The sequence below is a fragment of the Moschus berezovskii genome, chromosome 25, assembly GCF_049115385.1.
Source record: "Moschus berezovskii isolate FMDL1 chromosome 25, NW_MosBer_1.0, whole genome shotgun sequence".
In the NCBI taxonomy this organism is placed as follows: domain Eukaryota; kingdom Metazoa; phylum Chordata; class Mammalia; order Artiodactyla; family Moschidae; genus Moschus; species Moschus berezovskii.
Window position 1 is genome coordinate 26936077 of NC_142484.1, and position 15846 is coordinate 26951922.

Consider the following 15846-nt stretch of genomic DNA (forward strand, 5'->3'; position numbering starts at 1 on the left):
TCCCTGGGTTGGGAAGATGCCCTAGAGAAGGGAAAGGCTACCCAGTCCAGTGTTCTGGCCTGGAGAATTCCATGGATTGTCCATGGGGTTGCAAAGAGTTGGACATGACTGAGTGACTTTCACTTTTCAAAGCAGTATTATTCTGTGCAGTCTGGTTTTGGTGCTAGTTTTACATTCATTACAAGCCATTACATTCATTGCAACAAGATGAGCAGAGAAATTGAGAATAAGCATTTATGTTCATGTATAAAAATTTGACACTGCTACAGCATTTTGATTGTATGTTACAAAGTGATCAGTCCACAGTGAAACTGTTTAATTTGTTTGGAAATTAAACCAAACAAAATTTTAGTGTATACTTTGGAACATTCAGCCCCCTCATGTTCTTTTTGTGGAAAAGGAAACTTTCATAATGGCCTACTGCCGCCAAAAGAAAATAACTGGATGTTCTGAACATAATTTCAGAAATTTTGTATTAAGGACAATGAATACTAAGTGCCAGATTGAACTCAGGCTTTTCATGGATCGTGCATTTTATTTTTTCTGTTTGTATTTGTGAGACTTATCAGTTGTCTCTGGAAGCTCAAATGGCTGGTAGGATAATTGATAAAGAACATTCTACTTCTGTAAGACACATCTGGCAGCTCAAGAAAGAAAAGGGAGTTTTTAAACGGAAAGCCTTAATGGTTTGGAATTGAGGACAAGTCACAAAAAGAGGAAACCAGCGGCACGAGACATCTGCACTGGAAAAGGGGTGGAAACGTCAACCAAACTGTGTGACAATGAAGAAAGAGTCAAAGGGCTCAGAAGTCACACCCGGTAGCAAGGTGGTCTCAGGAACCATTACTCCCTTCTCCCCCACATCCCACATCATTAAACTTTGCTATGGAATAACTGTGCAGATGTGAAGAGGTGACTCCTTGGAAAAGACCTTGATGCTACAAAAGACTGATGGCAAAGGAGAAGAGGGAGGCAGGGGATGCGATGGTTAGATAGCCATCACTGACTCAATGGACATGAATCTGAGGAAACTCCGGAGACAGTGAACGACAGGGAAGCCTGGCATAGTGCAGTCCTTGGGGTCTCAAAGAGACACGACTGAGTGTCTGAGTAACAGCAAAGGTATGTTGTGCAAGCATATTTTAATGCATATCAGAGAGATCATGACCAGGGGTGTAGGATTACAAACACAAGTGTATCAGCAAGAGAGGAGCTATGTAGATATTTAAGACAGTGGGATAATATTAAGTTGCATATCCTGGGATCCTGTGTGGCAATACATAAACTCCCATGACTATGGAAATACAAAGGAAAGCAAAGCTAAGGGTCTGAATTTATATTCATAATATGCATTTACTCGAGAAACTGGGAAGAGGATGAGTTTCAGGAGGATCAGCCTGAAAAGGAAAGGAAGGTATTTTCTTTCACACTAATTGTGCTCAGTTCTTCTGACTCTGCGACCTTGTGGACTGTAGCCAAGCCAGGCTTCTCTGTCTATGGATTTCCCAGGCAAGAATACTGGAGTGGGTTGTCATTTCCTTCTCCAGGGGATCTTCCCGTCCCAGGGATGGAACCTGCATCTCCTTCATTGGCAGGCAGATTGCTTACCACTAAGCCACCTGAGAAGTCCTTTTCCCACTAATAGAACCTCAATTCTCTAGAGCTGCAAGGAAGCAACTTCATTTTTATTTATTTTTTTACCACTTTAGACTTTCTTGCAGCTAAGGGTGGCCAGCTTTGATCAAAGACAAATAAGTGGAAGTTTCCAGTCTGACATGTACAGAGCTTGGAAATTGTCACTCACATTCTCACAACCAGAAAAATGCTGAGCACACTGAAAATCAACAACTTTTCTTAGATCCATCAGAGAACTGAGGTCCCAGGGTGAACTGCCCTGCTGACAGATGAAAAGACAAACAATGCTACTGGAACCATATTGGAAGGAACACTTAAATTTTAACAGACAAGTTGCTGCGGCTCAGTATGGATGAGCTTAAAAGTTAAAAACTCCGGTTGGTGGGGAGTCTTAGGGAAGCCTTCATATTTCATTGAGTGAAAATCAGAACTTTAGTTGGGTATTTTCCATACCTTATGTAGAAGGGGCTGGATTTGGGCATTTCCCCAGGTCAACTAGAGTTTGATAAATGGTAAATTGGCTAGATCCTGATAAACCAGTTCCCTTGAGTATACCCTGTTAGGAGAACAAAGAGCCCTAAGTATTTCAGAATGGTAGTTACCCCCTCCCACTCTGGAAGCAAAAAGATTTTTCCCTGATTTTCCATTATGTGATCATATCACTAGATGAAGAATGAGCATTTGACAAAATCCAACACCCCTTTAAGATAAAAAAAACCAAAACACCCAGCAAAGTAGGAATAGAGAGGGATTGTCTCAAGAAAGAACATTTATAAAACACCTACAGCTAACCTCATATTTAATGATGAGTAAATTCTAAAGGAGATCAATCCTGGGTGTTCACTGGAAGGACTGATGCTAAAGCTGAAACTGCAATACTTTGGCCACCTCATGTGACGAGTTGACTCACTGGAAAAGACTCTGATGCTGGGAAAGGTTGGGGGCGGGAGGAGAAGGGGACGACCGAGAATGAGATGGCTGGATGGCATCACCGACTCTGTGGACATGAGTTTGAGTGAACTCCAGGAGTTGGTGATGGACAGGGAGGCCTGGTGTGCTGTGATTCATGGGATTGCAGAGAGTCGGACACGACTGAGCGACTGAACTGAACTGAACTGAACTAGATGCTTTCCAGCTAAGATCAGGAGCTCTGATAAAAAAAAATTATCAGAGGACCTAAATAAATCTGATAAACAATGCTCATTTATAAACAGACTCAATATTATTAAGATGTCAGTTCTTTCCAAAGCAATCTACAGATCTAGCACAATACAATCAAAATTACAGCAAGTTACTTTGTGTATTTTGATAAACTAATTCTAAGTTTTATATGAATAAACAAAAAGACTAAGGATTACTGACACAACACTGAAGGAGAAGAACAAAGTTAGTAGGTTGACACTTATGTTACTGATATTACTAATCTAACTCCAGGATTTACTATAAAGCTATAGTAATCAAGACAGTGTGGAATTGGCAAAAGAACAGATAAATACTCTATTTAATGGAACAGAATAGATAGCCCAGAAACAGACTCACACAGATACAAATAGTCAACAGAACTTTGACAAAGGAGCAAAGTTAATTCAATATAGATAGGATAGCTTGATCAGGAAATGGTGCTGTGAAAGTCAGAACAACAGCCACATGCAAAAAAAAAAAAAAAGTCTAGACACTTAGCTGATACCTTTCATTGAAAGGAACTCAAAATGTATCATAGACCTAACGTAAAGTATAAAATTTTAAAAATTCGAGAAAATAACACAGGAGAAACGCTGTAAGACCTTGGATTTCACAATGAGTTTTTAAATACACTAAAAGCATGATCCATGAAAGAAATAACTGATAATTTAAGCTTCATTAAAATTAAAAACTTTGGCTCTGGGAAAATACTATTAGAAAAAATGAAAAGATGAAAACACAAAGGACAGATTGGGAGAAAACATTTGCAAAATTCATATGAAAAGCTGGTTCCAAAATACACAAATGGCTCAAAACTCAACTATAAAAAAATAAACAATTAAAAAGTGGGCAAAATACCTGAATAAATACCTTATCAAAGAAGTTATACAGTTGGCAGATAAACATATAAAATGATTGTCAATATGTGTAGTCTCTGAGTCATGTCTGACTCTTTTTGACCCCATGGACTGTAGCCCACCAGGCTCCTCTGTCCATGGGGATTCTCCAGGCAAGGATACTGGAGTGGTTTGCCATGCCCTCCTCCAAGGGATCTTCCCAACTCAGGGGTTGAATCCAGGTCTCCCACATTGCAGGTGGATTCTGAGCCACCAAGAATTGCAAATTAAAATAATGAAATATCACTACACAACTATCTACATGGCTAAAATCCGCAAACACTGATAACATCAGATGTTGGCAATGGTAAGGAGCAACAGAGAACTGTCATTCATTGCTAGTGGGAGTGCAAAATAATACAGCTACTTCGGAAGACAGTTTTGCCAGTTTTTTTTTTCTCAAAGCTAAGCACAGTTTTACCATATGGTCCAGCAATTGTGCTTCTAGGTATTTTCCCAAGTGAACTGAAAGCTTATGTGTAAAAAAAAAATTTGCCATGAATGTTTAGAGCAACTTTATTGATGATTGCTAAAACTGCCATTGACCACGATGTTTTTCAGTAGGTGGATGGATCCATGCAATGGGTAAAAAGAAATGACTTATCAAGTCATGAAAAGATATGAAGGAAACTTAAGTGTCTATCACTAAGTAAAAGAAACCAGTATGAAAGATTACATACTCTATGATTCCAGCCATATGACATTCTGGAAAAAAGGCGAAACCATAGAGATAGCAAAAAGATCAGTGATTGCCAGGGGCTTGAGATGGGTGAGGGAAGAGGGAAAGGATGAATGTACAGTGCACAGGAGATTTTTAGGGCAGTGAAAATCTCCTTTATGATAGTGACATGGTGAATAAAAGACGCGTGTGTGTGTGTGTGTGTGTGTTTGCATGTGTAGGGTGTCTATCAGCTTTTCTGAAGTATAATTGACATGCAATAAACCACACATATTTATTTGAAGTGTATAAAACATTTTGACATGCATACACCCACAAAACCATCACTTCAACAAGATAATATATATATATATATTATATATACAAGATGTATATATAATATATATATACATATACAGAGGTTACTCTCCTGATCAACAAGAACTGATTCAACAGGTGTATACTTTTTCTTCTTGTCCAGTATCCTCTTCTTTGGGAATGTGTATGCAATCTTTACCTATTGTAGAAGCTTTTTGAGACCATTAGAGTAAAAGTCATGTGAAAATGTGAACGATCAAAAAGACGGAAGGAGCCTGAAACTACTTTGGTGGTTTTAAAAATCACCATATCAATCCTAGACTGCCTAGATCAGGAGTTCTCCTTTGGAGGAAAAAGTACTATTTGTTTAAACCATGGCAGTTGAGTTTCTTTTAGAAGGAGCTGGAGTTACAAATTTCTCCCTAACAATGCTATTCATTAGTGAGGTTTATTTTCTTTGAAAAAGAAAACAGAAAAAAAAAGCTTAATGATCAGAAATATAACCTATCTCAAATATTTCTACAATGAAATCTGATCCTAGAGATTGCCTGAATAAGGTCAGGGCTCACAACTAAGGCAAAAGAGGAATGGATGAGGAAATTTGGGGGGTTTCACCCTAAAATATCTGCCTAAGACGGGAGGTAATAGTTTTCTTCACATATCTAAAGGACTTTCCAGTGGAAGGAAAGTCATTGAATTTATGACTGGTTATTAGGCATACAATTGGTACTACATGTAAAAAGCTCATGGAGGCAATATAACATGTTACATGGAAGATCTTTCATGTTTTAAAAGATTTTTTAAAATGTGGACCATCTTAAAAGTCTTTCTTGAACTTGTTACAATATTGCTTCTACTGTTTATGTTCTGGCTTTTTGGCCATGAGACGTGTGGGATCTCAGCTCCCTGACCAGGGATTGAACCTGCAGCCCGTGTGTTGGAAGGCTATGTCTTAACCACTGGACCAACAGGTAAGTCGCTGGAAGAACTTTCAAATGTATGTCAAAGGTATGCAAAAAGATAAAATAAGCTGTGGTTGGTGTAGAGTTTTCTCATGTGACAACTGCTCAAGCCTAGACTGAAAAACTATTCGTCAGGAGATTTTGTGACTTATTCTGCAAATAATATAATCGAGAAGATTTAAGTGGATAACTTTGTGCAGTTAATAATCCATGCAAAGGAATTCAGAACATCAAGGTTTCAAAGATCACACTCTTTCCATTAGACCACATTTATCTTCAAGAGACAACTACAAAAAAGACTTAAATAGCAGATGAGAATTTGATTAGAGGAGTTTTAAGGTAACTTTCCAGACTGTAGTTACTGATTTCTCAAAGTAAAGGGGAAAAACAGAATTTAGAGTGTTATAGAAATGAAAAAACATGATGATGTGTTTTGCATTTAAGGATCTGTTAATTTCAGTGGAGCACTTACCAGGAGTCCTGGTTCTGGAACAGGCGCAGGCCTTGCAAACCGTTTATTAAATTTCCTCTTCTGTTTCCATAGGTTTCTCATATGCTCAATACGTTTAGCTGTGGACTTTAGGAAAAAATTAAAAGCAAAGAAAACTCTTACAGTATTAACAACACAGCATGCCGACATTTTTGTTTTGTGTCCACAAAAAAAGATAAAAACAATCAGTGGATATGCTTATACAGCTACATAGAAATAGGGGGAAAAGTTTTGCAAATGTGTGGTTTATAGATGAAGAAAACACTTCAGAGCTTCAGTAGAGTTTTCAAATGAAACTCTTTACTTTGATTTCCACTTCACTAATCAGGCACTATTAGACAGAAGGAAAGATATACCCATTTGAATGCAGCGCTTCACAGAATAGCAAGGAGAGACAGAAAGCCTTCCTCAGCAATCAATGCAAAGAAATAGAGGAAAATAATAGAATGGGAAAGACTAGAGATCTCTTCAAGAAAATTAGAGATACCAAGGGAACATTTCATGCAAAGATGGGCTCGATAAAGGACAGAAATGGTATGGACCTAAGAGAAGCAGAAGATATTAAGAAGAGGTGGCAAGCATACACAGAAGAACTATACAAAGAAAATCTTCATGACCCAGATAACCACAATGGTGTCATCACTCACCTAGAGCCAGACATGCTGGAATGAGATGTCAAGTGGGCCTTAGGAGGCATCACTATGAACAAAGCTAGTGGAGGTGATGGAAATCCAGTTGAGCTATTTCAAATCCTAAAAGATGATGCTGTGAAAGATCTGTACTCAATATGCCAGCAAATTTGGAAAACTCAGCAGTGGTCACAGGACTGGAAAAGGTCAGTTTTCATTCCAATCCCCAAAAAAGGCAATGCCAAAGAATGTTAAAACTACCACACAATTGCACTCATCTCACACCCTAGCAAAGTAATGCTCAAAATTCTCCAAGTCAGGCTTCAACAGTACCTGAACCGTGAACTTCCAGATGTTCAAGCTGGTTTTAGAAAAGGCAGAAGAACCAGAGATCAAATTGCCAACATCCATTGGATCATTGAAAAAGCAAGAGAGTTCCAGAAAACATTTTCTGCTTTATTGACTATGCCAAAGCCTTTGACTGTGTGGATCACAACAAACTGTAGAAAATTCTGAAAGAGATTGGAAAACCAGACTACCTGACCTGCCTCTGAAGAAATCTGTATGCAGGTCAAGAAGCAACAGTTAAAACTGTACATGGAACAACACACTGGTTCCAAATTAGGAAAGGAGTACGTCAAGGCTGCATGTTGTCACCCTGCTTATTTAACTCATATACAGAGTACATCATGAGAAACGCTGGGCTGGATGAAGCATAAGCTGGAATCAAGATTGCTGGGAGAAATATTTATAACCTCAGATATGCAGATGACACCACCCTTATTGCAGAAATCGAAGAACTAAAAAGCCTCTTGATGAAAGTGAAAGAGTAGAGTGAAAAAGTTGGCTTAAAACTCAATATTCAGAAAACAAAGATCATGGCATCTGTTCCAATCACTTCATGGCAAATAGACGGGGAAACAATGGAAATAATGCAATACTTTATTTTGGGGGGCTCCAAAATCACTGCAAATGGTGACTGCAGCCATGAAATTAAAAGAAGCTTGCTTCTTGGAAGGAAAGCTATGATCAACCTAGAGAGCATATTAAAAACAGAGACATTACTTTGCCAACAAAGTTCTATCTAGTCAAAGCGATGGTTTTTTCCAGTAGTCATGTATGGATGTGAGAGTTGGACTATAAAACAAGCTGAGCACTGAAGAATTGATGCTTTTGAACTGTGGTGTGGGGGAAGACTATTGAGAGTCCTTTGGACTGCAAGGAGATCAAACCAGTCCATCCTAAAGGAAGTCAGTCCTGAATATTCATTGGAAGGACTGATGCTGAAGCTGAAACTCCAATACTTTGGCCACCTGATGCTAAGAACTGACTCACTAGAAAAGACCCCGATGCTGGAAAAGACTGAAGGCAGAGGAAAAGGGGCTGACAGAGGATGAAATGGTTGGGTGGCATCACTGACTTGATGGACATGAGTTTGAGTAAGCTCCGGGCATTGGTGATGGACAGGGAACCCTGGTGTGCTGCAGTCCATGGGGTTGCAGAGTTGGACCCAACTGAGACACTGAATTGAACTGAACTGAGACAGATCTAAGACTCATGGATATATATGTTTACTTTTATTTTAAAGGTAATGTTCATTTTAAAATCCCAAAGGGCTTTTCTTTATAGAAGTAAGAATACAAAATGCATGCACATTCTTTAGTTCTCTTAAACAATGAATGTCACACAGAGGTTTATGTCCCCATTGCATGGCTGGCATCTATAAGTAGCGGAGACCTAGGAGATGAAACTAGAATGCTTGGAAGATAAAGTAACAGATTATTAGGGTGGAAAAGACAGGAATAATAGGAACTTTTCCATTGCCAATGTGAAATTGGTACAATTGCTTTGAAAACAATATGGCATTATTTTTCATAACAATGGTAGGGTCCAATCCTTTTATTCTTGCCCAAATAATCAAGTGAAACCCTTGATTATGGGGGGGAGGTATGTACTCTAAAGTTCACAGTAGCACTGGTCATCATAGGAAAATTTGGAAACAAGCCAATATTCATCAACAGGAGAAAGGATTAATGAACTGTGATATGTGCCACAATGAAATATTAATAGCAGTGAAAACAAAGGAATTATAACTACATACCACACTATGGACAAATCTTAGAAAACAATGTTAAGAAGAAAGGATAAATCATACAATGAATTTTGTGTGATCCTATGCTTATGAAGTTCAAAACCAAGAAGACAAGATACTTTTAGAAACATTAAAGGAAAAGATTAGGTTAATAAAAATAAAAGTCAAGGTAGTGATTACCTCTGGGAGAGATGCAGGGCTCAGGTTGAGCACAGAAGCAGCCTCTAGATGAGTTCAAGGATACCCATGCTGCTGCTGCTGCTAAGTCACTTCAGTCATGTCCGACTCTGTGTGACCCCATAGACGGAAGCCTACCAGGCTCCCCCGTCCCTGGGATTCTCCAGGCAAGAACACTGGAGTGGGTTGCCATTTCCTTCTCCAATGTGTGAAAGTGAAAAGTGAAAGTGAAGTCGCTCAGTCCTGTCTGACCCTTAGCGACCCCACGGACTGCAGCCTACCAGGCTCCTCCATCCATGGGATTTTCTAGGCAAGAGTACTGGAGTGACTTGCCATTGCCTTCTCCAAAGGATACCCGTATGTTTTCTTAAATTGGAGGTATATTTTATAATTTCATATGCTATATAAATATATATATAAATCCTGTCCACACACAAAATGTTACATTTAAAAAAAGGAGAAAAATAAACCATTTAGGTTATCCTGCTGCTGCTAAGTGGCTTCAGTCGTGTCTGACTCTGTGAGACCCCATAGACTGCAGCCCACCAGGCTCCCCCGTCTCTGGGATTCTCCAGGCAAGAACACTGGAGTGGGTTGCCATTTCCTTCTCCAATGCATCAAAGTGAAAAGTGAAAGTGAAGCCTCTCAGTCGTGTCCGACTCTAAGCGACCCCATGGACCGCAGCCCACCAGGCTCCTCCCATGGGATTTTCCAGGCAAGAGTACTACGACTCATTCTGACACTAGTCACAAGATCCCAGAGTCTCAACAAAGATAACACAGAAGGGTCTAGCTAGTAAAATTTCTGACCTATTAGCACACATAAAGGAACGCGATAAAGTCACACTTTTGAAATAACCAGGATTATTTATTTAAACATTACCTGCCTTTCAGTGACATCTGCAGGATGCCGCCAGCTCGAGCTTTCCTAGGTCACATGTAAGATTTAAAAAAAAAAAAAAAAGGCATGAACAAACGAAAAATTCAATTATTATAATAGGAAGCCTGTGCTACTATTTTCTGTTTACGTAATAGATGCCTACTATCTCAACTGCAAGAGGCAGGATCAAAGTAAGAATAGCAAAGTGAACACTGGCCTGGAAGATGAGATTGTATTATGAGAAAAAGAAAGAAAAAAAAAAAATCTATGAACTACACTACCCGGGCTGCTGAGATTTATTCTGGAAGGAGAGGGTGTGCAAGAAAAACCAAGCGTGTTTCAGTTGGTACTGAGCATTGCCACGCTGGGTCAGTAAGTCATTCAACCAACAGAAGGCAGCACGTGCTTGGCCCCGGCAGGCAGGAAGCGGGGCTTTTCCACCTCCCTGTCGGTCCTGCAGCCCTGGATCCAGTCGGCCTCCTCCCACTATCCACCCCTCCCAACTCCCGGCTGGATTTCCCAACCCCAAACCACCAGTCGTCTTGCAAGGGCAAGCAGCGCGAGAGGCCCAGGCAGCCTCCGAGGAGGGGGAGGGCAGGCGCAGGGCCCGGGGCTGCAGAGGCGGCGCTGAGGGCCTGGGCGGACTCACGGGGTTAACTTGGACAGCGTCGTCCTCCCTACAGCACAGGCACATGCTGCAGAGCATTGCAGCGCCGCGGCGCCCACCGCCGGCCCCCCTCCCCGTCCTCAGAGGGGCGCCCCCTGTGGCCCCCGGGAGCCCCGCCCTGTTCCATCACAATTCTCTTTATCCTGCCCGTGGGGGGCCCGCCCTTTCCCTTAGCAGTCATCCAATCGCAGTGCAAGGTAGCTGAAGTCTGGAGCCCACCGAGATGGGCTAGCCTTCTGGTTCCCTTGCTCTGACATCACGTAACACCCACCGGTTTTCCATCTTTTCCAGACCTCGTCGCTCTACTCTTGCCTCCAGGGAGTTCCCTTCCCTTCTTAACACATCTAGCTTACTGGTCCCTCGCTTCAGCCTCAGGGTTTCTCAGTTCCATCACCTTGTGATTCTTCTGTCACAGCTTCCCGTTGTATACATCCAAGTTCTTGTCTTCTCCTGGCCAGTAACCAGCCGAAGGGAGAAATCTTGAAGATAGCTGTGATGCACATTCACTGTCTCTGACTTTAACTGGGTCCTCACCGCTGCTTACCAGTTCTTTTATGTTGCACCACTTCTTTAGGGGGCTCTGCAGCATTTCCTTCAAACTGTTTGTCCTCCAGAACCCACCATCTCCAGGTCACTTTTAGAAGAAGCAGAACAGGTCTTGCTTCGCACCCTGATGATAGCTAACACTTCTGTAGAGGTTATGTTCAGTGCTGTTAGGTGAACTTATGCATATATAACTCACTAACTTTTTATAGCAACCCAACAAGGGGATCTATGCTGATTATCCTCTTGGAAACAAGACTCTAGTATGTTAAATAACTTGCTCACGTAATTAGCAGCTTCAGTCATGTCCAACTCTGTGTGATCCTATGGACTATAGCCCGCCAGGCTCCTCTGTCCAAGGGATTCTCCAGGCAAGACTACTGGAGTGGGTTGCCATGCGCTCCTCAATGTATAACTTTAACTTGGCCAAGCTTATATAATTGGAGAGGGAGCTGGAATTTATATCCACGATCAGCCTCCAGAGCCTATGTTCTAAATACTGTGCTAGGCCATCAGCTACTTTTAAAAGATTAGACTGCACAATAAAATCAATTCTGGACACACAGAGATTACTTGGAAACTGGGGATGACTGCTGATGGGTCAGCTGTCACTGCCAGATGAAGTGTCACTGCTAGATTGACACGAGACTGAGAGGACAGGTCTGAGTCCCATCCTTCTGCCCTCCACCTGCTTCCCAGTCTCTGTCCAGTACCCACTTTTAGCTGAACCTACAAGGATCCAGCTGAATAAATTTCCAGCTCTTTTCTTTCTTTATTTAAAATTTTGTAATTGGGGGAAATTGCTTGACAATGTCGTGTTAGTTTCTGCTGTGCAACAGCGCAAATCAGCCGTCATTATACATATATCCTCTCCACCTTGAGCCTCCCTCCCCTCTTCCCAATCATCCCTCGGCTCTTTTATTTCTAAAGGGAAAAATAAATAAGAGAAGTCCCAACTTTGGTTTTACAAAGTAGAATATGGAAGAGTGGGTTCAGAGCTGAAAGACAATGGACCAGTAAGTGGCACAACAGCTGCTGCTGCTGCTGCTGCTAAGTCACTTCAGTCGTATCCGACTCTGTGTGACCCCATAGACGGAAGCCCACCAGGCTCCCCCATCCCTGGGATTCTCCAGGCAAGAACACTGGAGTGGTTTGCCATTTCCTTCTCCAATGTGTGAAAGTGAAAAGTGAAAGTGAAGTCGCTCAGTCGTGTCCGACCCTTAGTGACCCCACGGACTGCAGCCTACCAGGCTCCTCCATCCATGGGATTTTCTAGGCAATAGTACTGGAGTGGCTTGCCATTGCCTTCTCCGGGCACAACAGCTATCATGCCCTAAATCACTTTGCAGTCCTTCAACTCCCCACTGTTCACATTCATAATCTGTATCACACTACAGACAGCCAATGCTCTGCACCTCACTCAGACCTCAAAATGTGATATTGTTGTTCAGTCGCTCAGTCATGTCCGACTCTTTGCCATCCCTTGGACTGCAGCATGCCACGCTTCCCTGTCCTTCACCATCTTCTGGAGCTTTCTCAAACTCATGTCCATTAAGTCAGTGATAGGACCAACAGCAAAGGAGCAAAGAGTATTAACTTTCTGAATCTGGACAGTACATTTGCATAAAAAATTGCCTTTGCCAAAAATCTATGCAATTTAACTGTAAAATAAATTATGAACACACCTGAATACTAAATGTCAGCAGACTTCCTACATGCTCATATTTGAGTGAGCTGCAATTCTCAAAGTAAACTGCGGAAAGTACCACCATCCCAAAATATTTGTAATTTTACATGAAAAAACAAAACAAGTAAATAAACCACAGTTCCTTTCTACCTAAAAATAAGTGCTGAGTTCAAGTATGTTTTGGACATAATGGTAAATGTAAGAGTCAAATGGTTAAAAAAAAAAAAAGATAAATAAGTATCTTTATTGTTGGACTACTTTAAAACATCTAATATGCTAGTAATTATGAATTACAGGTTCTTTACCACTAGTGCCACCTGGGAAGCCCCAGTATATTATACAGTGTTTGTCTGATTTATTTCTTGTGGTATCCCTTTGTGCCACCTACATATATATATTGTGCCATGTATATGCATATAAAATCTTCCTCACTTATGTGGGGAGGATTCTACATTAAATACAGTAGTTATTGCTGAATAACTTAATGTTATTTTATATTGCTTTAAGCATGACATACTTTAGTGTATCAAAGCTGTATGTTGTCATCCTGCTTATTTAACTTATATGCGGAGTACATCATGCAAAATGCCAGACTGGGTGAAGCACAAGCTGGAATCAAGATTGCCAGGAGAAATATCAATAACTTCAGATCCCCAGGTGAAACCACCCTATGGCAGAAAGCGAAGAACTAAAGAGTCTTGATGGTAAGTAAAAGAGGAGACTGAAAAAGCTGGCTTAAAACCAAATTCATAAAATGAAGATTATGGCATCTGGTCCCATCAACTCACGGCAAATAGGTGGGGAAACAATGGAAACAGTGAGAGACTTTATTTTTGGGGGGCTCCAAAATCACTGCAGATGGTGACTGCAGTCATGAAATTAAAAGATGCTTGCTCCTTGAAAGAAAAGCTATGACAAACCTCGACAGCATAATAAAAAGCAGAGACATTACTTTACTAACAAAGATCCATCTTGTCAAAGCTATGATTTTTCCAGTAGTTATGCACGGATGCGAGAGTTGAACTGTAAAGAAAGCTAAGTGCTGAAGAATTGATGCTTTTGAACTGTGGTGTTGGAGAAGCCTCTTGAGAGTCCCTTGGACTGCAAGGAGATCAAACTAGTCCATCCTAAAGGAGATCAGTCCTGAATATTCATTGGAAAGACTGATGCTGAAGCTAAAACTCCAATACTTTGGCCACCTGATGCAAAGAACCAACTCCTTGGAAAAGCCCCTGATGCTGGGAAAGATTGAGGGTAGGAAGAGAAGGGGTTGACAGAGGATGAGTTGGTTGGATGGCATCACTGTCTTGATGGACATGAGTTTGGGCAAGCTCAGGGTGTTGGTGATGGACAGGGAAGCCTGGCGCGCTGCAGTCCATGGGGTCACACAGAGTCAGACACGACTGAGTGACTGAACTGAACTGAAGCATGACCTTGCAATGTCATAAATTATGTCATTAACTCTTAATATCAATATTTAAGATTTTTCCCCCATGTAATTATTTGTCTCATTTTCTAAGCAAAATCTGCTGATCTTTGTTTTATATCTTAAATGGCTGTTTCATAATGTAAGTGAGATTAGCTTGTGAGAGTATTTATGCACTGCAGTTGGTATTTTTAATTACCTTTTTCTGGATATTTGATAAATATATACTGATGAATCAGTTAAAGTAATATGGCACTAATCAATGCTACATATATATCATGTAAAACAGGATAATATTTATAAAATAGAATGCCTACATGCTTAAATATTAAGTATTTTCTTTCATGTCTTGCAAATGAAATCATTTCAGGTTTGTGTCTCTTCAGCTTTTTTTGCTATCATCCCAAGTATTTCCAAACTTGTTAGTTAGAAACTGAATTTATGGAAGCATTTAAATGTTTCATTCACATTTTTAGAAAACTTTGGCCACCTCATGCGATGAGTTGACTCACTGGAAAAGAGTCTGATGCTAGGAGGGATTGGGGGTGGGAGGAGACGGGGACGACAGAGAATGAGATGGCTGGATGGCATCACCGACTCAATGGACATGAGTTTGAGTGAACTCCGGGAGTTGGTGATGGACAGGGAGGCCTGGCGTGCTGTGATTCATGGGGTTGCAAAGAGTCGGTCACGACTGAGCGACTGAACTGAACTGAACTGATCATGTTTGATGTTTCCATAATTAGATTTTGCTTTGTAAGTTTATACAAATACAGTACAAATTCTTAAAAATATTAACCCACAAGCTTTTCCACATAAATGAAACAGCTTTTGCAGAAATACAAATGGATTTTCCACATTGGACTATCTTGTACTGTTATTCAAAGATTTTCTGTTTTGTTAGTTTTCTGGGATTCCAAGAGACCATGGAATCTATTTGGGGGCATTAAGAAACTTTATTATTTACTTTGATTTCAATATAACTATTTTCAATTTGAGACTATTTCCCAAAGTACATAGGAGGATTTTGACTAATTCATTAAAATTTCCCTATGACTTTAGTTTTTAAAATAACTTTAAGGAAACAAAACATTTTTAGGTCCTAAGATTCTTTAAACCCTGGAAATTTTTCTTACATTTAAAATCTGTTACCATTCTGGGATAAAATGCTAAAGTAAATCAGATGTTGACAGATTCATCGCTCTTTCTTTTTGACCCTTCTTCCATTCTACATATATTTATATCCACTGAATGATTCTTCTGTTCCAGTGTCTACGCTTCATGATGGAGTTTTAGTACCGAACAAGCTAGATTTCTGTATGAATGAGTCCCATGTTACTAGTGTAGGGGTGACTCCATGGTGTACAATCTGTGTAGTCACACACTGGGACTCAATGGTTAGAAAGATCGATGTTCTGTTCTTGCTGTCTTAAAATTCTTAGTTTTTAAGCAAGTGGCTCTGCATTTTCATTTGGCACTTTGTTGTTTAGTCACTTAGTCGTGTTTGACTCTTTTGCGACCCCAAGGACTATAGGCTCCTCTGTTCATAGGATTTCTCAGGCTAGAATACTGGAGTGGGTTGCCATTTGCTTCTCCAGGGGATCT

The 15846-nt window shown here is 40.5% G+C and overlaps 1 protein-coding gene across 1 annotated transcript; it reads right to left on the minus strand.

The window, feature by feature from the left end:
* Positions 1–2089: 2089 nt before the first annotated feature.
* Positions 2090–10612, minus strand: CCDC179 (coiled-coil domain containing 179). Its single transcript, XM_088832434.1, has 4 exons — positions 10568–10612; positions 9922–9966; positions 6124–6228; positions 2090–2191 (listed from the first exon to the last, which is right to left on the minus strand). The coding sequence occupies exons 1-4, from the start codon at positions 10610–10612 to the stop codon at positions 2090–2092; spliced, it is 297 nt and encodes a 98-aa protein (XP_088688560.1).
* Positions 10613–15846: the final 5234 nt, after the last annotated feature.

Excerpts from the sequence above, each read along its gene's own strand:
- CCDC179 (XM_088832434.1), bottom strand. The coding sequence starts at position 10,612 with ATGTGCCTGTGCTGTAGGGAGGACGACGCTGTCCAAGTTAACCCC. Across the intron at positions 6,229-9,921 it reads CAGATGTCACTGAAAGGCAG|TCCACAGCTAAACGTATTGA; the intron begins GTAATGTTTAAA and ends TTTTTCCTAAAG. Across the intron at positions 2,192-6,123 it reads TTCCAGAACCAGGACTCCTG|GGTATACTCAAGGGAACTGG; the intron begins GTAAGTGCTCCA and ends TTCTCCTAACAG.